Below are 22,478 nucleotides of genomic sequence, written 5' to 3'. Positions count from 1 at the left end.
GTAAGATTGATAACCAGGACATTGGTAATGTGTTTGTGTTACACTTGCTGACCACCTCAGCAGCATCCTTGCCCCTCACCTGTAATGCATGGTTACATGGGGAGTAAAGGTGGGCAAGTGAGGAACCAGGAGTGAGGTGTGGGTTTTGACTTTAGACAGCATCTTGCCTATCACACCCTCTGGCTAAATTTAGTTCCGTGATGTGGTCCTTAGTCTATCTGTGAAAGGGTGAAAAAAGTTAGCAATTGTTTGCTTCTTTAGCAAGTGCTAAACTTGTACTAACTTACTAGTATTGACAACATGTCAGACAGGTATTGTCATGTTGTAACCAAGGAGACTGTTTGGTAGTGGTGCTGATGCAGAGGAATGTGTGTTTGGTTCCTTTAGCAGGAGGAGCTTCATTTTTCTTATTTCTTTTGCCTTAGATTGCCAACATCCTAGATAGTCATGCAGCTACGCTGAACCGGAAATCTGAACGGGAAGTCTTCTTTATGAACACCCAGAGCATTGTCCAGCTGGTGCAGAGGTAGTCACGTGGGTCTCCAGATTCTCATGCTTTCTTTGCTTTCAATTGGGCATAAAGATTTACTTCAGTCTGACTTTCAGAAGAGAGAAGATAGTACTTTATCTCTTCGAAAGTTGGTTACATCTTGTTACTTCTTAGATCTGTGACTGAACTCATTCATTATTTCTGCTGTTTTTATAATATTCTGTCAGTTATTATGGCCCCCAAATTCTATTTTTTGTATTTGCTATTTTGATGAAGATTCTAGCTTTTCTTCTAGTATAGACTCCACCATGATCTTTATTTTTTATATTTTATGGATCCAGATATTTGACTAAAAAGCTATCTAGAAAATTTTCAACTTTAAGATACTCAAAACTTTTCAAAAGTCCTTTAGCCATTTCAAGCATGATGATAACTTCTGCTCAGCAGTAGGGGCTAAGTCAGGCTGTCGTTAGATCTGGTTATGAAGTTGGGAGCAGTGTGGTGATGGGGTGCTATTTTTACTTTCCTTTTCTGGCTTTCTTTTATAAAACTTTTCCTCTGTACTGAAGTTACTTTTCAGTTTAAAATTTAAATGAATAATTTTCAACCTGAAAATACAAGCTATGGGTCTGTCCTGTATTCAGAGGGAAAACAGTTCAGGGGACAGTCTAGAGAGTAAATGTGGCCTCTGGGTTCATTTAGTGGTGTTGCACTGTTATGGTTCACAGGTACCGAAGTGGCATCCGTGGCCACATGAAGGCTGTGGTGATGGATCTGCTCCGGCAGTACCTGCGAGTAGAGACACAGTTTCAGAATGGTAAGTTCATCCTGAGGACTTTCTAAGGACAGGCGCAGTCCTGATTAAATACTGTGTAAGAGCTTAGGCAGTTCATGCTGTTACCAACATTTCCCATGAACAAGCTCTTCCTCCTCTCACTACTTCCCTTAAAAACTAAAACTCCCGTACTTCACCAGCATGGAGAAGAATATGACAAAACAGCTTGGTGAGACTGGAACTTCAATGTGCTTCTGAGGAAGGCTTGAGATAATTGTTCTTGGAGAGATTAGCATTCTCTGGTGACATCTTCTTGACTGTGTGTAGTGAGAGTTAGTTGAGTCATGACCAACCTGGAATTGAAATTCTCTTTCTGAAGAGCTTGCCTCTCAGCAGCTAATCCAAGGCTTGAACCACAGGCATATGAGAAGAGCTCAAAAATCTCTGATGCTTTTTAGTCTGTCATTTAGGTGGAATTTATCCCTGGCTTTTTCTGAAGAGCTTCACTAAATGATGGATACTCTTTAAGAGTGAAATACCTTGGTTACGATTTTTAAGCTACATACTGCCATTTATGACATCCTACCACAAGATGGCAGTGTAACACCAGAAAATTGAAATAGCGCCTAAAATTTCTTCTGTTCACTTTTGCATCATTTAAAAGATGTCTCTACTCTTTGTGAGCAGTTAAATTACACAAGTAGATAATAACAGGCTTTTAAAAAAAGCCAGATTGATGAATTTAGGGGCAACCAATGATGTAATTTATCATGTACTAGCAGAGTAAGAAAGAATAGGGTCATCATCTCAAAATGTTGGGGGGAAATTGGACAAAATTCGGTGTAGAATTACACAATATTTTTCCTGTTGATGTGTCCCCATTTCTATTCCTGTGCCGGGGATAAAAATCACTAAGTTACATCCTTTCCCCATGTTAAGCAGACCCACAGCCATTTCATGTAATATGTCATACATAGTGGCAAAATGTTCAAAACATCCACTTTAGGACAAAGGCTCTGGTGTTACTGTGTCCACTCAGCTGTTGCAGTAAGTTAAGAAAAGGATTGAAATTCTAGAGCAAGATGGCTTTCCACTGAAATCCCAAGACTTGGGGGATTCAAGGCCCGCCTTGGCTATATGAGATCCTTCTCAAAAAAATAAAAAAATAAAATGGCTTGAGGACTCGAGTGTGCTCAGGTGTCTACTTAGAAAGCTCAATGAACCCCCAGATTTATTACTAAATTATTTAAAACCAAACAAAATTTCTAAGTACAAATATCAAACATGCAGGGCTTAGTGGTGAGTGCCTTTATTTGAGAGGTAGAGGCAGGCTTTGACTCAAAAGGAAAAAAAAATCATCAAACATATAAAATTCATTTACACTGGGGTGCACTCCAGACTAGAGCATTCCAGACTAGAGCACTTGGCTATCATGCATCAGGTACTGGGTTCAGTCCTTAACACTTCAGAAAAGGTTGGTTTTTTTGTTTTTTGTTTTTTAAACTTATTTGCTTACTTATTTTTGAGATAGGGTCTCATATTATATATTTAGAAAAACAGTGTTGAAAAATATATCACTTAAAAATTTTTTCAGTTAAAACCCATGAAATATAAAGGCACAAAAACAACAAAAACACGCAGTCATCTTCTGGAGGATATTCAAATGAATGAACAACCATAAAGACTAGGTCAGTGTCAAGAACAGACATTTTTACAAAGGTATCGGTGTTCTCTGAATTCAGTTGTCAATTGTTGAGATTCCAATAAGTACCTTTTAGGGATCTTCTTGAAACCTATTAAGCTAATTCTAAAATTTAAACAAAATTCTGGAAATAGCCAAGATATTTCTAAAGTAGGTGTAGTTGTAATCCCAGCATTTGGAAGATAGAGGCAGGAGGATTGATGTTCATTCAAGATCAGAGTAGACTTTACACAGCAAGCCATAGGGCTATACCTAGTGAGACCCCATTTCAAACAATAACAAAACATACTTCTAAAGAAATAGAAGGCAAAAAAAAAAAATTTGCCAGATGAGTTACCAAGGTTTACTATGAAGCCATATTAACTAAACAGCTGTGACATTTGTGGAAGGAGCTATAGACCCAGAAGCAGATCTGTACGCATGTGATTCATTGCATGACACAGCAGGCATTGTGATCATGAGGATAGGGTAAGCGTCAGTAAGAAAACAAGACAAAGAACCCATCATTTGTATCTCATTTCAGATGCTGAGAACCAATTTCATGTGAAGTAAAGACTTAAATGTTTATCAAAAAGGCAAATGTATGAAATTTTAGGATATCCTTAAAACCTCAGGATAGAGAGGAGTTTATGGCACTACAAATAGGAAGTACATAGTATAAAGGAAACAACTGCTTACTTCTATCTATTCAGGAACTTCTATTCATCCTATGTACTGTTAAGAAATTGAGAACCCAGGCCACAAAGTAAAGAGGAGCTATTTATAGTATTTACATCTACATCAGGATTAGTACTAGTACATAAAAGGCAATCAAACAGAAAAATGGGCAAAAGAAAGAAAAAGATATTTCACAGAATAGAAAGTATATATCATCCATAAACTTCAAGAAAATGCTTGGTTCCATTACCAATTACAGAAATGGGAGCCCAAATCAGAGATTTTACAATCATAGGATCATCTTATACTGCTCCTGGGAGTGGGAGTGCAAATGGCATGATGGCCTCAGAAAACTGCACGTTGTGTCTAATGAGTCTTTCATAATGCCTAGTAATCTTACTCCGAAATATAAGGCCTGTTTTGTGCCACTAGTGGTCATAATAGGGGGAAAAAAAGAAAGCAGAGGGAAACCTCTAAATATATACAAGTAGAATGGCTTTTGAATTCTAGGCTATTCCTACAGCGGAATATTATGTAGCACTGAAAATAGATGATTCCTAGGAACACGTATAAATAAATGAATCAATACATAGTCCTGGTTTTTTAATTAGGTTCAAAACCAGGAAATGATAAATTAGATATATTGGTGATAAATATAAGGAAAACAAAAGAATCATTATTATAAATTCAGCTTAGTAATTGTTTCTGAAGAAGAATATATAGCAGGTCACTTGGGAGACTGAGGCAGGAAGACTGCCAAATTCAAGGCCAGCATTGGACCAAATACTGAGAAATGCCTATATAAAAGGGGGGATTTGGAGATCATGACTGGAGAGACAGTTCATCAGCAAAAACACTTACTGCAGAGCTCACAGCCTCTGCAACTCTAGTTCTAGAGGATCCCATACCTCTTCTCTCCGTGCTGATTTTCTGCATGCATGTGGTGCATAAGTACGTACAATAAAATTAAATTAATACTCTTTTTTCTTGGCGTTTCAAGAAAGGGTTTCTCTATGTAGCTTTGGCTATCCTGGAACTGGCTCTGTAGACCAGGCTGTTCTTGAACTTACAGAAATCTGCCTGCCTCTTCCTCCCAAGTGCTGGGATTAAAGGCACATGACATCACTGCCTTGGCTAAAGTAATATTCTTTTTAAATTTCTCTGTCTCTCTCTCTCTCTCTCTCTCTCTCTCTCTCTCTCTCTCTCTCTAACTGAGTTTGGTAATGCATACTTTTAATCTCAGTACTTGGGAGGCTGAGGCAGGAAGATCTTGAAAAGTTTTTTTTTTTTAATATATAAAAAATTAAAATGGCATATGGGTATCATTTCAAGTTTTAGTATATATTTTATTGTATATAAGTGTTTGTGTATATATATATATTTTTCTAAATAAGTGTTCAAAAAGAAAAATAAAACATAGAGAGTTGGCCCAGTGGTTAAACATACTAGCTTCTCTTCAAGAGGAGCTGGGTCTAATTCCCAGTGCTTACATGGCAGCTCACAATCATTTGTAGCTCCAGTTTCTCAAGATCTGATGCCCATTTCTGGCCTCTGATGGTATTGCATGAACATGGTGTACAAACACATGCAGTCAAAACACCCATACGCATAAAACAACTTTTAAAAAGATTTATTTTTATTTTATAAAGTAAATAATGTGTGTTTGAATGTATGTCTGCACGTATACATGCCTCATGCCTGAGGAGGTTCCAAAGAGGGCATCCTATTCCCTCTGGAATTGGAGTTAACAAATGTTTGTGACCTGCCATTTGGGTGCTGGGAATCAAATCCAGGCCGTCTAGAAGAGCTGCCAGTATGTTTAACCACTGGGTCATCTTCCCTTCTCTTTTCTCTGTCACTATTAATAGTTATTTTTAAAGTGACTGCTTGTTATTCTTTTGTTTTTGTTACTGTGTCCCCTCACTTCAGGTAAATATATTCTTTTTATTTCCCCTTCTCTTAATAATTACTGTTGCCCTGATGTGTTTCTTTTATCATTGTAGAGCTGATCTCAGTGACAGGAAATACAGGACAACAGGTTTTGGTTTTTTTCCTCCAGCAGTGCTGGAGATGGGATTGTAGTGAGATGACTGCTCAACTGTTCAGCTACATCTCTAGCCTAAGGGCAGCCAATTTTTAAACATTTTCCATTTTATCAAAATAGGATCTTTTATTATATTGCTGTTTTCTAGCTAGTATATTTTAGTGTTTTTCCAAACATACTAGTTTCATTTTGAAAAATACTATTTATGCTAATTTATAATATTTAAAGCAGATAAGTTAGGGTTGCCCTGGTCAAATGTTATTCTAGGAAAATACAGTGCTGTATTGTAAACATTACTGTTTTAGTTTGTAGTTTAACATCGAATCTGAATGGAGTGATAATCCTTTCATATTTTTGTGATTTCATACAATTCTGGACCACAAAAATGCAAACACTAGTTTTTCCTTTCTTGGAAATTTAATCTGTATCCAAGCTGTTTTGTAGAAACCTGAGTTTCACTTACATCTACCATAGATGTGCTGAATGCTGGAGGTTTGTCTCTGTTACAGAACAGTTTTCCTGCCCAGCATTAACCTGCCTCTGGTGCTTTACAGAAGGCCAGCAAGCACCAGAACTGTACTTCCTGCAGCCTTTCGTATATGCAAGGCTCCCATCATGTATGCCATTGGTTTGGATTTGGAATTCCTGGGCCTTGTTTGCTTTTTCTTGGAGTTACAGTGGAAATATTGATTCCCAATATAGCAGACACACTTATGAATATTGATACATATAATTTCTTAGCTTAGACGGTGCTTAGCAGTTAGGGTGGAATGTTCTCAATGATGTGAAACCAGATGTGAAACCAAAAGGTCGTTAGGATTCACGGTTTCAACATTTATTTGTGAATGCATTGTATGTGTGGCCTACATGTATGCATGTTCCTGTGTGTGGGTGTGTGTATCTGGATAGGTGTGAGGACAATTGTTGGTCAGAAATGCCATTCGCTTGTTTTGATCCAAGGTCTCTCACTGGCCTGGCGCTCACCAATCAGATTAAATGGGTTGGCCAGAGAGTTCCAGGGAACCTCGAGTATCTCCCTCTCCAGCTCTGGGATTAGACACATGCACCAGCATGTTGGCATCCTTCTGTGGGTGCCGTACAGAAACTGGTGCTCCTGTGGCCAGCACTGCACCTGTTGCGCCCTTGACATTGATTCGTAAGCAGCAGAAACTTCTTTTTGAAGGAAATTATTCTAGGAGAACAAATAAGATCATGAAGAGAAAACAGTGGGATGGAGTCACACCCGTTCCACCTTTATTTTAAAGGCACATCCCGCTCTCTTTTAAAATTTTGTTGTTGTTGTTGTTGTTTTTTGTTTTTTTTTTTGTTTGTTTGTTTGTTTTGAGCAGGGTTTCTCTGTGTAGTCCTGGCTGTCCTGGAACTCACTCTGTAGACCAGGCTGGCCTCAGACTCAGAAATCCGCCTGCCTCTGCCTCCCAAGTGCTGGGATTAAAGGCCTGCGCCACCACCGCCTGGCCTTCTTTTAAGTTTTTAAGTAAAATTAAGACCCAGAGAGGTCAAGTGACTGGCATAGAGAATTGGGAGTAGAGCTTGACCTTGAACCCAGGTTTCCTAACTCCCTCCAAAAAAAATTCTTAAGGTGTTTCTTCTCACCGTTTATCAACTGTGTCTAGGCATTAAGAAACAACCAGTTAGCATGTAAGGATGAGGCTTCATGTGTACATGGTGAGGACCAGTTTTCTTTACCACTTGTAGGCCATTACGACAAGTGTGTATTCGCCCTTCGGGAAGAGAACAAAAGTGACATGAACACCGTATTGAACTACATCTTCTCCCACGCTCAGGTCACCAAAAAGAATCTCCTGGTGACAATGCTTATTGTGAGTATCCAGTTTGTTTCTTGAACTTGTACAACTAGTTGATGCTCTGCAAAATGTGTGTGTGTGCCTGTGTGGGTGTGTGTGTGTGTGTGTGTGTGTGCACGCGCACGCTCGTGCGAGTGTGTGTGTGTGTGTGTGTGTGTGTGTGTGTGTGTGAAGGAAAGCTGCTGTCTTTTATAATGATGGTAAATGAGCTTGGGCTGTGGATTAGCAGTGGATTAGCAGTTGCTGGGTCCACGCAGCATTGACAAGAAGGGACTGTTGTGCACAGGATGTGTACAGGAACCTAACTCTCCTGGCTGTACTTTGAAATGCCTGGCCCTTTCCTGTTTCTCTTGTCAACATGATGGTGGCTCTCAGATGCAGTTTCCTCTTACCAGTGTTCTGCTCCATTTTAACTCTTGCGTATATCCAGCAATGCCAGCACTGGCTTTTGTGTCAGAAACTTAATAAAATGGGAGAAATTTAGTACTCTTCCTCTCCCTCCAAAAAGTAGTTAAATGTGTTTGGCATTTTCTTTGATTTACATGAAAATCTATGCTCTTGTTGCAGTGACTCTGTTCTTTTGTCCTTATATCTGACTAATATACAAATTAGTAGAAAATGGGAGGAGGAGTCCTGTGAGCTGGGCTGAGCCGCATCTAATGCTAGTGGGAGTTTGTAAAGTAGAACGTTTTCGTGTTGACTTCCAGCTTTCCACTCCTAGTTCTTAGCTGAGCTAGTGGTCATGGTTGGAGAACAATAGGACTGCTCTTAGAGACCCTCCTCCATGGTCCCATGAGGCCTGTTGATGTCTTGCTTGGGACTGAAGTACAGCTACTCTCTGAGCTCCCTTTCCCAGCCCTTTGGAGATGATCATTCTTGGTACTCTTAAGTCCATAATTTCTTCGTGGAGGGGAAAACCCCATATAAATCTTGACTGCCATTTTTTCATAATCCCCTAAGATGAAGAGAGATGGTCTTCTTTACATCTCTGGTTGACAGCATTCTTACTCATTCAGCCCTCTGCCTCGATGGTTGGCTCTTATTGGAGATAACATTTTACAGGTAGCCACTTTGAGAAACATGTCATTATAGGGAGAGTTCATTTCCTTTGCTACCCTGGAATGGCTGCCTGGTGAGGAAACCAGGTCTTTGAGAAGGGTAGAAATATTGGCACAAAGTACTGTCTTAACTTTCCCATAAAACAGTTTTCTGCAAAGAGTTGTTGCAAACAGCTACTTGCTGTTTATTTTCCCTCAGAAATCCTACTTTCTTTTTGAAATTTTAATACAAGGATTGTTAATTCTCACTTGGAAGTCAAGACTTTCTGTCAAAAAGGGGTAATAATTAGAAGGTAGAAGAATCTGCCAGTGTGAACCAAAATGGGGCTGGAATTTGCCTTTATAGGAAGCTAATTATGGCAAATTTTTCATCTTATTATGATTACCTTTTTAAGAACTTAACAGTTTTCTGCACTAAAAATAGACCAAAACCCAGAATCCTTGAAGCAGCAGAAGAGTAATGATCGTCCAGGACTGTCGCTGGGTTTCTTAAATTCTAATTTGTAAGATATAGGGGCTCGGCTCGCTCCTTTTGCGGAGTGATTGTAAGTAACGCTTGCCTTAAGAATCTCATTATTGGAACACGGAGCCATATTTCCTCTGAGAATTCTGGAGTAGCTTTGAGCCGGGGCTGTTCATTTCTCAAGTAATCACGCTGGTGTGATGGAGAGAGAAAATGGCAGCTGTTCGGAGCTCAGGCCTTCAATTTTCTTCAGAGTCCAGTCACTCAAGTGTGTAATTACACGGGGGTGCTGCACAGGCGTTGGGCCCTGTCAGAGAACTGGTTTGAGGCTTTGCTTGCTGCTTTTGCCAGTCAGGACAGGCAGAAGCCAATGGGACCCTGACTTGCTGCTGCTTTTACCCCCACCTTGTCATCCTGATTATTTCTTACCTGCATAGATAGTGCCCCAACTTTCTTTTTAGCAGGCTGAGCTCTGGAGAAACAAACGGATTTTCAGTGTCTGGTTTGGATGACTAGTGTGGAGGAGGTAGAGGCACACTGGCAGCTGGATTTACCCGTTTCTTTATTTTAGTACCTTCATTTCTTGTTTTCCTCTAAAAGAAGAAAAACAAAAAATAAAACAAGACTCAGTGAGCACAATAGTACTTATAGTCTTGTGAATCACTAATTTATTTTCAAATATTATCTTTACTTTATCTTGAAGATTTTGAAATTAAGGAATTAATTGATATGACTGAGTCAGGGCCAACTAGCAGTGACATAGATAAGGGAAAGGTTCAGATGGTGCCCCTTTTTAATCTAGTATTTCTGAATACCAGGCATATTTTCCTTTTTGATTGCAGCCAGCTGCTCCCCTCCCCCATATCTGCATTAATGAGAGTCGCCTGTAAGAGGCATTTGAGTTGTTAGGATTCCTCTCTGCAGGTATTACTGTCTTTTACAGATGTCACTGGGACATGGTAGCATTTCAATTCCCCCAGCTTGTATTCTCTTCTGGTCACCTTTCTTTGCTTACCTTGGTCTCCTGATGGATGGTTATGTGCCCAGCATTCCAATCTCTGCTTCCTGTAAGTAGGAATGTTGATGGTGTACTTTGCTGAGCTAGATGATGACTTCTGGGCCTTTGAATCTAAAGGAAGGAATCAAGAAAATCAAGTTGCTCCAGTGGAGAGGTACTGTGGTCCTCTGCAGTTGTTAACATATGTTGCATAGTGGTAACTTGCCCCAAGGACCGCTAAGCAAATTTTTGTTGAGTAGACTTCTCCACTGCTTTGCTTTTGTCCAGATGAACATGGTTTTACAAGTCCTGCTGTATGTGATTTGATTCAGACAGAGCATATAAAATGCAGACCAGATTCTTTCTTCCTTCTTTTATCATGGGTGCATGTAATCTGTCCAGTGTATAAGTAAAAAGAAAAAGCTTTCTCAGAAATGTCATTTAATAAATGTTCAATTTTCTTTCTGTTGTTCTAATAAAATGTTGGAACAAAAAGCAACTTAGGGTATGAAGAGTTTATTTTAGCTTTCAGGTCCAGGCCAAATTCCATCATTGTGGAGAAGTCAAGGCAGGAACTTGCTAGTCAAATTGCATCCATAGTCAAGAGCAAAGAGAACGCATGTGTACATTGCTCTCCTGCTTGTCTGTGCTCAGCGTGATTTCACCACTTTTACACAGTTCAGGACACTCTGCCTGGAAATGGGGCCACCCACCATAGGGTTGATCTTTCCACATTAACTAACTTAAGACAGTTCCCCACAGATATGCCATAGGCAAGCCCTGTGTGGACAGCCCCTCGTTGAGACACCCTTGTTAGGTGACTCTAGGTTGTGTCAAGTTGACACTTTAAGCTAACAATCACACTGAATAAAGGTGCTTTTGGCAATCGATTGATAAACTTACAGCATCTTTGTCTGAAGGAAGCCTTACTCAGCTGAATGATAAGTAGTAAATGTCTGTATCCAAAACTGTATTCCTTTTGTTTTGAATTGCCTTCTTGGAGGACCCAATGCTTAACATGCTAAAATCATGCTGGACTCTGTTGGGCTTTTTGTCAACTAGTTATAAATCTTTGGCTATGGAGTGCTACTTTAAGCATATTTTTTTATTTCTGTAACTCTAAAATATTCCTTAGCAAACGTCTAGGATGAGAATAAAAGCAAGAAATAACTGTTGTACTCCCTTGACCATGGATGATCAGTAGTTTTCACTTTGGTCTGTAGCTTTCTGTAGATGATTTAGAGTTAACTGATTGGTTATTTAAATGATCTTTTTTTCTGTTGGTTTTAGGGTTTGTTTTTGTGTTGTTTTGTTGTTTTGGAAACATGTCTGCTGACGTGGTTGCCCTCTAATGGCATTGTTACAGATTTTAACAAGATCTGAGTGGTAATCTTGGGTTGTCCAGTTGCCCAAAGAAAGCTTAGACAGAATGTGTCTGGCATCCTGCTGCACATGGCACTTAGCACGAATGGTTCTTACAAACACTGATCACTTCTTTCAGGATCTCAACACTATGTCTGGACCATGGCCAAAAGAATGTTGATATTTTATTCTACACATAATTTATTATTGCTTATCTTTTTCCAAGTCTTAATGGAAAAGATAATATTTGAGGGGCTGGAGGCACTCAGTAGTTAAGAGCACATGTTGCTCTTGTAAGACCTAAGTTCAGTTGACCACTTATCAACTTAAAACCATTCGTAGCTACAGATATTTGAATGGAAACTTGTAAGTTTTAAGAAAAACGAATACAAATAGAGCTCCATCCAAACTGCATTTGATTCTGGCCTCTGAGGAAGTCTGGGTTTTATGCTGTGTTATGGAGAGCCCAGGAAGACTGTCAACCTGTAGCTGTGAATGAATAATTACTTCATTTTTTGTTTTTTCCCTAATTCTCCACAATCTCTGTCTGCCCCCCTCTCATCAGATGCTGTTTTCCCCTAGCCTCTTTTGTATTCCCTTCCTTTTATAATAAAAAGAAACATGAATTTATGTGTTTTGTTTGCTTTTTTAAAAGTTAGAACATAGTTTATAGTTAAGCAAGAGGATAACTTAGTTTTTCCTTAAGTTAAGGCTCTATTGCTTTCAAAGGGCTTATTTACTATCAAAAAATTTTGCAGAGAGGCGACTGGCTTTATTTCAGTACATTGGCTTTGTGGCTGTTGGACCTTAGTCTAGTCATTTGCAAAGTTCATGAGTTGTTATTTTTCCCCAGAACACTTCTATGTTTTGAGATATTTTAGTGAGCTGTTCTGATGATTGAAGTAACTTCCCCAGATGGGAATGTGTTTATACATCATAGGGGCATTAGGAAAGGAAAAGGGTTGGGATGGGTAAACTTATTTTGGTCTCTCTATCCCAGCTCTTAGCATCTGTTTTTTGCTTCTGTCTTTTTATGGTCTTGTCTCTGCTCATTACTTCTTCACAAAAGATGAGACTGAGTTAAGAGTTTCTCTTTTTCGTTCATGCCTAGGATGGGTGGGTTAAGACCTTTAGTAGTTGGCTATGTGTTCATCAGAATCCTGAACTTATTTTTACTTCAATGTCACCTTTTATTCACTCAGCTGGATAAAAACAGTACTTTTACCTCCTTAAATATAAATTACGGGTTTTCTGACTGTGGGCAATTAAAATAAACCACTGATTTGGTTTATTTGGTTTGTGGTATGAGAATAATTTTGTGTTAGAAATAATTTTCTTATATGATCTTGAGATGCCTTCTTCCTAGCATAATGGTGTTGAATAGTCCAAAAGTATTTGGCTTGTGACTTGAAAAGTATTAGAGATTTTGGAAAAGGTGTTTGGGAAATGCATGTCTATTCCAAAGGTCAAAAGTTCATTGTTGTTATTGTTGTTGTTATGGCGTGGTTTAGATTTAGCTTTTGTGAGTCTATGAGTATTTTTGCCTACATGCATGCCTAATATTCTTGGAATCCAAAAGAGGGTGTCAGATTCCCTAGAAACTGGAGTTAAAAATGGTTATGAGCCACATGCCTGCTGAAAACCAAAACTGGGACCTCTGCAAGAGCAGCGAGCACACTTACAAGTCCCATGCTTTTACTGTGGTAATGTCCGGACAGGGACAAAGAGAGTATCCCTGAGATGAGAAAAGGTAAGTATGGTACAGAAATTCTTCCAGAAATGGTTGATGGTCAAGAGAAGGGGGAAGGAGACAGAAGAGCTGACAACAGTGCTGAGGTGCAGCTCGGTGGCAGAGGTATTTCCTTTCCCTTTTCATGTTCTGTGCACCAGAGTTCTTTGTGATATAAGCTTATGTGTTCCTTTCCACATTAACACTTAGGATCAGTTGTGTGGCCGGGACCCTACACTTACTGATGAGCTGCTAAATATCCTCACAGAGCTAACTCAGCTCAGCAAGACCACCAACGCTAAAGTGGCATTGCGGGCTCGTCAGGTAAGAACAGGTGTTGGTTATCTTGAAAGAGTGATATTTTTCTTAGTTTGGGCAGTTCTGGACACAGTGTACTTCACAGAGATCATGCAATGTTTTCATGTGATAAAGCATTATTTAAAGACAAAGGACATGGTTAATGTTGGGTTTCTCACATTACAAAACACTGGTATTCCTTGTCTTCTCCACAGCCCTCACTACAGTCATAAACCAGGGTCAGGTGGAGGAAAGGAAACTGAGGGAAGGAAATGAACTCAGTATTTTTTACTTCCCAAAGGGAGCTTAGAAACAGATGAAAAGGTATAAGTATATAGAAAACAATCAAGTGTGGAAAGCAAAAGATAATGACCTGAATCTTAGGCGCTAGCAATCAGAACAGCCCCAGAGAAGTCCAGTTAGCCTTACCCCGCAGTCCTCATTTCCATTCCAAAAGGTTTCTGCAGGGAAGCTGAGAGCTGGCACTCCCTTTGTGTTTTCATTGCCTGGACATTGACAAGGACACAGCATTTGAAGCTGCTCAGTGACCTTCTGCTTTCTCTACAATTGTATCCATGTCACTGAACTCCTCAAAGTTATTGAACCTCTCAGTGACCTGCTGAGGATATTCAGGTCCTACTGACTTCGTTTGTTTGTGACACTGCTTTTACGTTCTGGCCCTCACATGCATCAGCCTGAGCTCCTGATGCCTTCTCTTTGGTGCTGAGTACCTGGGGCTGTCAAAGCAGCTTTTCCTCCCTTTCTACTGCAGAGTTGCAAAAGGCTAGCTATACTGCATCTACCTTCCCCACAGCTGCTCCCTGCCAGACCTGATTCCCAATTAACAGCTAGTCATGCAGTCCCCAGGACTAGCAGCTTTGCAAAGGTAAATCACATGCACTGATGGAACTTGATTGAAGCTGTTTGTTCTCCCTTCCCCCTACCCCTATGGGAAATTGTCCACAGCGCAAATCATGGTGAGAAGCAACTGAGATTCAGTATGTGGTGGCATTGACTTTATGCTATAGACCTAGAAGTAGTTTTACTTGGTCTCTGTTTTATCTTTGATGCCTGCACTTACAGATTTATATTTATTGCTTTTGTATCAGGCGGCTTAATAGGAGCCTAGAATAATCACCCCCTCAGGAACTTACGCCTTTTATTTTGCCTTCACTCTAGGTTCTTATTGCTTCCCACTTGCCATCATATGAGCTTCGCCATAACCAAGTCGAGTCTATCTTCCTATCAGCCATTGACATGTATGGACACCAGTTTTGCATTGAGAACCTGCAGGTATTATAACAGCCCCTTTCTACCACTTCAGAGTCCTAACCCCTTTAGTCCCATAAGCATTCTTCAGTTAAAGATTTCATCGATTAATTTTGACTTCTATGTCATGAAATTTCATTCCTTGAATTTTAAAAATAATTTATGTTTAATGGTGGGTTTTTTTTTTTTTTTTTGTTTTTGTTTTTTGGTTTTTTGGGTTTTTTTTGTAAAAAAAAATGTTGCAGGATCATAACTTAGCACTAAATGGGCCTTCTTCGATAGAAGTATCTTACTGAAGTCTCTATCTTTTGAAAGCATTCTACATCAGAATTCATTGGCAGCATTATTTGATTTCTGGTGCTTGAATCACATGTATATATAGATGGTTGTTCCTCTTCTGGAGACAAAGCTATTTAAATATCATTTAACTTTAATTTTATTTAAATGTTTAAATATTACACTATATAAAAAGCCAATTTTATAAAATTATTGAGTAATTTTGCTACAAATGAAGGACTTCAACTATTTTATAAATAACATCATTTTCTCAGGGGTGCCTTTGTGTTTTCCTACTGGGAAACCATAGTATTGTTGTTATGACTGGCCAAAGGAAGCTTAATGCTTTCTGTAGGACTCTTTCTAGGGAACCTAGAAGCTGAGAGGGCCTTTTTTAACTATGTGGTTCGTAGTTGATATCTAGGCTTTCCATTACCTTTCATTCCTGGGACTCTGATAGTGGAGTATTAGGCAGTATTTAGGAATACAAATAGAGGTATGAGATGATGCTACTTGACGCACGTACATAAATTGGCATATTATTGGTATATATATATATATATGTATATATTTTATTTTCATTTTTTGGTTTTTTTCGAGACAGGGTTTCTCTGTGTAGTCCTGGCTGTCCTAGACTCACTCTGTAGACCAGGCTGGCCTCAAACTCAGAAATCCACCTGCCTCTGCCTCCCAAGTGCTGGGATTAAAGGCGTGCCCCACCACTGCCCGGCTTATTGGTATATTTTAATGAACAATTCTAACAGGTTTACATGCCTTAACCAATATAATCCTCAAGGTAACCCTGTGGGACAAGGTATTATTATGTTCTCCACAAAAGCTGAGGAAGGAGAACTGGAACTGTTATGCTCATGTATGGCATTCACCAGCAGAATTCTTAGATCTCACTGAGAACTTTTGCCTTCCAGAAACTCATCCTATCGGAAACATCTATTTTCGATGTCCTCCCAAACTTTTTTTACCACAGCAACCAGGTGGTAAGGATGGCGGCTCTGGAGGTGCGTGCTGGTGTGTCACATGGCCTTTCCGTGGTTTTCCTGGAGTTTTATGTCTGTTCTGCTGTCAGTTCTTTTCTCTTACTCTTTTCTTCTGGAACGCTAAATGCTTACTTACCGTCAGGTACTTTACCTGCTGTTTTATCTGCATTAATCGCCAGCTTCTGGGTCAAATACCAGGGAAATAGCTGCCAGATTTTTCAGTAGTCTCTTCCTTGCAGGTACTTGAATTTTTTCATCTTACAATGAATTAAGACTCACAGCATAAGTGAAAGCTGTATGGCCGATCCACATATGTTACCTTATCATTTTGTTATTAGAGCCAAAGTTTAGTTATGTAGTGTTTAATGAACTGTGGTTTAGGTGCTTTATGTTGTCATCTAATCCTACAGCTGCTTTATAAAGTTAAAAACAAACAAACAAGCAAACAAGTGAGACTGTGAGGTTAGGGGACTTGCCTAAAAACCACATATTAACCAGAGGAGTTTGCATTTGGTCAGACTGACTCCAAAGACTTTTCTTTTGCACCATAGCACACCACCTCATTAAACACAAAAATTACAGACTCTGAATGCTTTCTTAACATTGTCATGTAGATGTATTTTGAAAGTAGGAGGGAGATGTGTTTTCAATGATTTCTGTAATAGAACTTCACATACTCTGTTGCTAGCTTTCTCAGATAATTTTTATTTGTATTCTGTGGGTAAAATGTAAAGTATCAGATATTTGAAATATCTTGGTGTTTTCCCAGGCTTTCATGTCGTCTAATAAGATGCTTCCTTCTGTGCCTCACATGCTGACAGAACCTCATGTAGCATTGCATGTGCTTGGCAAACTAAACATAAAGTGCGTGTGGGGGGTGGGCTGCTGGGTTTTGCAGAAATACAGTTTGTTGCTATTTCTTTAAGTACTGAATTAAGTTAGTGAGTTTGAGGTGTTATACATCATATTATGCCTCCCTGCTTTTACATATAGTTGAGGATCGAAATGCTTCAATACTGGTTTGGAGCAGTAAAATTGGTGGGGGAGGGATACAAGATAGATTAAAAAGTTGAACTTGATGGTGATTTTATGTTTTCCCTCTTTATTTCCCAAAGTAGCCTGGAATCATCAGCACCTCTTATTTTTCTTACTATTCTATCTTCTGTTGGAATCATGCTAATAAATTAGTAGTTATGATTCTGTATGGTATCTTTTGCTAAAGATAAAACCTCTATTTTTTAGGGTAATGAGAAAGGTTTGCTATGCACCTGGGTAACTAGCAGGTGCTGCTTTGTTTTCATTTTATTTCACTATAGAGTAAAACATTAAAACCACAGCATTAATTAACAATTAAAGCAAGGTATTATGTTCAGGGTCTTGCACCCTCTCATTGCAAACTATGGGCCATCTCCATAACAGATGCATCTTTTCAAGATTTCCTTGGTCCAGCCATTGTCTTCATTTATGTTTTCTAAGTATATTTACTGAGGATTACTTTTTAACCAGGTATATGTTCGAAGGGCTTATATTGCCTATGAACTCAACAGTGTACAACACCGCCAGCTTAAGGACAACACCTGTGTGGTGGAATTTCAGTTCATGCTGCCCACGTCTCATCCAAACAGGTGAGTTGAGCTGGTATATGCACCTGAGCTAACCAGTGGCCTAGTAAGGTACAGTTAAGAGGGGGTACTAACTGGCAGTTCCTTGATACTTGTAGCAAGAAATGTAGATAAACAAATGGGCAGACTTGAATGAATGAACCCTGAAGGAGGAGCTTCTTGATCCCTATATCTTGATCTGGGATGATACAGTATGGCCTAGTTAAGACAGATGGTCAGGGTTATCTTGTTCATTCTTGCTTCTATATGTAATTAAAGAACACCATCCCTCTCTCCCCCTCCCTCTTTTCTTTCCTACCTTCTTTTTATTTCTTCTTTTCTTTCTCCCTTGAGCATTTGACTTGCCAGACCCTCCCTACCACTCCAAAATAAGGCAGTGGTTGAACAGGCAGCGACGCTGTGTGCAAGTTCTGTTTTGGTCTGTGCTGGAGCTAGTCCACTTGAGCAGTCTCTGCCTTCCATAACACTGACACCTGAATTTAGCAGTTGTAATTTCATCAGCCACTTTTTTAAAAGTCATACTTGAGAGCCAGCTTCTTGAATATAGATTATTGACTTAATTGGCCATCAAGTTCGATTATTTTTCTACCCCAAGCCCTTTAAAATGTGCATATGTAAATTTGTTTTGCTTTGGGTTTAAAATGAAAAAATTTATTTATATACTTATTAAAAATATTCTATGGCAATGAAATTCCAAGAATTCCAAGCCATATATATGTTCATCCCATTCTGTATTTTTATTGTTTTTAGTAATTCCACAGGAAATAAAAATACTGCAGCCAATCATACCCTGCTCCTCTCCATTTCTTCTTTATTGCCTTGGTCCTTCACTTGGTGTTACAAACCACTATGTCTTTGGGGATCCTTAGTTATAGACACCAGAAATGGTTTTGTTCTGAATTGCCACTTCACCCAAAGCAACAGAGCCTTTCTCGAGACAAAGAAGTCTGTGCTGAGAGTTTTGGCCACTGGATGCCACTGTTGATCCAGCAGAGGTCGGCAGATGAACAGAGGCATCTTCAGGAAAAGTACATCTCTTCTTTGTCTTAGATGATCCTTTCACTTTTCCACCTCAAAAAATGTCTTGTGGCTGGCAGAGAGAAGCATATATCCTTGATTTAGCAAGCATCTCTCAGTACATTTTTGCCTCCGTGGATTTCAGAATCTCATTTTCTAGAAACAAATGGTTGTCCTTCATCGAGCAGTGAAGTACTTGTGACACATCTGGGCTCCACATCAGGTCTTCTTTCTTTTCTTGCATCCCTTGAATAATTGTAGAGAACTACATGCTATACTTAATGCTCAGTAATTCTCAAGACAGCCTCCCTTTCCTACTGCTTTCCTCCTTTCTCTTTCCTGTGGCAGTGATTTGTAGTCAGCCTGCAGGGCTCCTCCTGACTTCCTTCCACATTGCTCCCCTGGTCTTTTGAATTGTTCTGACCCTGTCTTACTTTTTTCCTTTTTACATTTATGTGTCTGTATCTGTGTGTGTAAAGAACTTGCAGGAGTTGCTTCTCTCCTTCCACCATGTAGATCAGGGGATTGAACCCGGTCAGGCCATCATGCTTGGCTGGCAAATGCCTTTATTGTCTGAGTCATCGCAGTAGCCCCATCTTTTACAATTTGAGACTGTACGTGTAGTTTGGAGAAAAAAAATGTTGACTGGAAATTGAAACACTTAACTGTTTCATTTAGAAGCCTTATTCACCTTTCTACATAAAGGTAGTAAATCTTGTTTTATCCTGACATGGCTTAAAAATGTTCTTGTCCCTCCCAACATCCATAATGTAAATACCCCTATAGATAAAGGCCAGGTTTGAAAAGAAGTATACTGTATAGATGCTGACGTTTCCCTTGATCATGTGTGTAGTAAAGCCTCAGAAATGTCATCACTATTAGTAGACATAGTGTTTCTATACCTATGCAAGTGTAGATAAATGCAAAGTACAGATAAATAATCTTTGTGAAAACCATAAAAGTTGCTGGGAAATGGCTTAGTCAGTAAAGCTCTTACCACACAAAGATGAAGACCCAAGCTTAGATCTCTAGCACCCACATTAAAGCCAAGTTACAAGGTATGCATTTGTAACCTCATGCTGAGGAGGAGGAGATAGGCAAGCTTTGTATGCATGCCTACACCCCCACCCACCCACCCACACAAATCTGTAAAATGTGTAAATTGTTTTAAGCTCTAAAGCCTTTTTTTAGTTTATGATCAGATAACATTTGATCATGGAGTGATGTGTTTAATTTCAGAGAAAAACTTGTTCAGAAAGTTAGAGATTTGCTACTTGATTTAACATTTGATAAGATTTTATATTTGCTTATACATATTTTGAATTATAACCATATTCTGATACCAATTGTTGTATTGTAATCCAATTTTGATTTCTACCCAAATCTGGTTTGATCAAAACCTATCAGGTAAGTGCTCAGCCCTCCATGGAATAGCCCCAGGCCACCCACATTTTTCACCAGTGGAGTACAGAGCTGGTGGTCTCTACAGTTTCTCAGTTTAATAAATAAGCTTCACAGTTTTATTTGCAGTTTTATCAAATTTCTGTTTGTTGAAACAGGCTCTCACTATGTAACCCAGGCTGCCTCCTCCCCCCCCCCCCCGCCCACTCCCCCCACCCCCCCAATTCACAGTCCTCCTGCCTCAATCTTCTGCATGCTAGGGTTATAGTGTGACCATTGCACTTTAGTTGTATTATAAAGAATATAGATCAGGACCAGGCGAATAAAACATATGGAGGAAAGTGTGGGAGGGCTTCAGCTGCAGCTTCTTTGTTCTTTTTCTGTGGAATCAAGGCACACCACATTCTCAGCACATCAATGTGTTCACCAGCCGGGAAACTCCAACAAGCTTGTGTCAGGTTTTTATCAAGGTTTCATTTCATAGGCACGATTGAGCAAATCATAGGCCACATGAATGTACTCAATCTCTCCTCCCCAGAGGTCAGGTTAGCATAAAGCCGGAACCCTCTAACCACATAGTTGCTGTTTCTAGTGACTAGCTTCTGTCTGGAGTCATGTGACCTTTTAGCATAAGCTCAGATGGGATGCATGAATAACAAAATACACTCCCACTGCTTGGGAAACTCCAAGGATTTGGAGTCTTTCTCCTGGCAGCTGAACAATGGCTGAAGACTTACAATAAGCCTGGTCACCTTTTTAAAAAGCTTAGCTAATTTTTCTAGCTTCAATATTTTTCTTTCATTCTGTTCTAAGGGGTTCTATTATTTAAGGGGTACCTTGAAAATGCACACATTGGTATCCTGTGTTCCAAACCCTGATTTATTTTGGATTAAGGTCATGTGAGTGACTGTAAAGTTCTCTGATATTCAGCACTATGGAGTAGAATCTAATTCAAACCACATACATAATTTTAAATTTTCTGTTAGCTACATTTGAAAATACAAAAAGAAACAATTTTAATAAGTCATTTAAACTAATATATGTGAAATATCTTTTAAATATATAATAAAAATTATTAATGTAATATCCTTTTGTTACATTTATGGTATATTCCCTAGGAGAAAGGAAGAAAAACACCTCTTAGGTTGCTATTATTAGTAGTTGTAGGAATTATCCATACCAGATGCAGGTTTACATTATAATATTTTACACAGGCTTCAATAATTACTCTGTAAAATAGAGACGATAGATAGATAGATAGATAGATAGATATAGATATAGATAGGGAATCATACTCATATTAGTGCAAAGCAGATTATAACCTTTTTTCTCCCAAGTGGGGTTAACACAAATTCTTTGGGAAGAAAATGCTGTTTTGGGGGCTGGTATCATTTGAAACAAATTCTTAACTACAGCCTAGGCTGGTCTGCAGCTACTGTGTAACTGAGGATGACTTTGATCTCCAGCTCTTCCTGCCTTCACTTCCTGAGTGAGAGGACTATAGGCGTGCACTACCGGATCTGTCTGGAAAACACACATTTTATATAACCAGTTACTTTTGCATGTTCTTTCCTAGTCCTAGATTCATATTGTTCAGCATTTTGTTAGCAATGTCTTTGTAAGCTGCCATAGCTAACAAAGCCATTGGGTTGCCTGCTAGGATTCTCACTTCAGTTTTTGCCTATTGATTTGACTCCCGTAGGATGATGCACTAGAACATGGATCACTGGCTGTAGCCTGGCAGCAGCAGTGGATGTTGTCATTGTTTTCATCATCATTTGTTCAGGAAAATGCAGATGTCTTTTTAATTGAAGGTTGATGTTTTGTTAGGACTTGTTTAGATTCTTGGAACACAGGCAAAAGCGCATTTACAATGAGTAGGGCAGCTCTGACCAAGAACTGATTCCTTTTTAGCACACTTGGTTAATTGGCTTACAAAGTTTCCATAGGCTTTTTTTCTTAAGATTCTATTTTATTTTATGTATGTGGGTGCTTTGCCTCAATGTATGTTTGTGCACTGTGCCTGTGCCCGGTGTCCTCAGAGGCCAGAAGAGGGCATTGGATCTTCTGAAACCAGCATTATAGTGCTTGTGAGCCACCATGAGGTGCTGGGAATAAAACTAAGGTCCTAAGGAACAACCGCTGCCTAGTCTGGAGTTACCTGTTTCTTCTCATTCCCTTTTCTTGAACACTGGCTAAAGAATAGTTAGAAACCTGTGACACATGTCTATTTTTGTATATTTCCTGCTTGTCCTCTAAACCCTTTTAGAATTTAGATTTTATTTGCAGTTGTATATAATTTTAAGTGTCAGAGTTGTTTTTGTTTTTTTTTTCCCCCCTGTGGCTTGTGGCCATTTAGCAGTTATCCTTGAGAGAGATGTATGTAAGATTCTTCAGTCATTTTCTTGATACAGAGACACTTGATACAGCTTGCCTACTTCATGGAGCTAATTCTCCACTTTTCAGAGGCCATGAGCCCAGCTCCTCAGTGAGTTTAG

The 22,478-nt window shown here is 39.2% G+C and overlaps 1 protein-coding gene across 9 annotated transcripts in view; it reads left to right on the top strand.

Annotated features, from left to right (window-relative positions):
• Acaca (acetyl-CoA carboxylase alpha) overlaps window positions 1-22,478 on the top strand; it is a 264,876-nt gene that overhangs the window by 127,896 nt on the left and 114,502 nt on the right. For all 9 annotated transcript variants that reach the window (XR_013111129.1, XM_076936129.1, XM_076936128.1 and 6 more), the window contains 7 exons: window positions 426-526; window positions 1,219-1,307; window positions 7,385-7,509; window positions 13,314-13,427; window positions 14,580-14,693; window positions 15,872-15,961; window positions 17,447-17,565. Coding sequence is in view for 8 of the 9 variants with exons in the window: in XM_076936129.1 (XP_076792244.1) it covers window positions 426-526; window positions 1,219-1,307; window positions 7,385-7,509; window positions 13,314-13,427; window positions 14,580-14,693; window positions 15,872-15,961; window positions 17,447-17,565 (752 nt within the window). In the remaining variant the exon portion in view is untranslated. The remainder of the gene's footprint in view (window positions 1-425; window positions 527-1,218; window positions 1,308-7,384; window positions 7,510-13,313; window positions 13,428-14,579; window positions 14,694-15,871; window positions 15,962-17,446; window positions 17,566-22,478) is intronic.

Source organism: Arvicanthis niloticus, chromosome 6 (genome assembly GCF_011762505.2).
Source record: "Arvicanthis niloticus isolate mArvNil1 chromosome 6, mArvNil1.pat.X, whole genome shotgun sequence".
Lineage (NCBI taxonomy): Eukaryota > Metazoa > Chordata > Mammalia > Rodentia > Muridae > Arvicanthis > Arvicanthis niloticus.
This window is presented reverse-complemented; position numbering and strand designations above follow the sequence as displayed.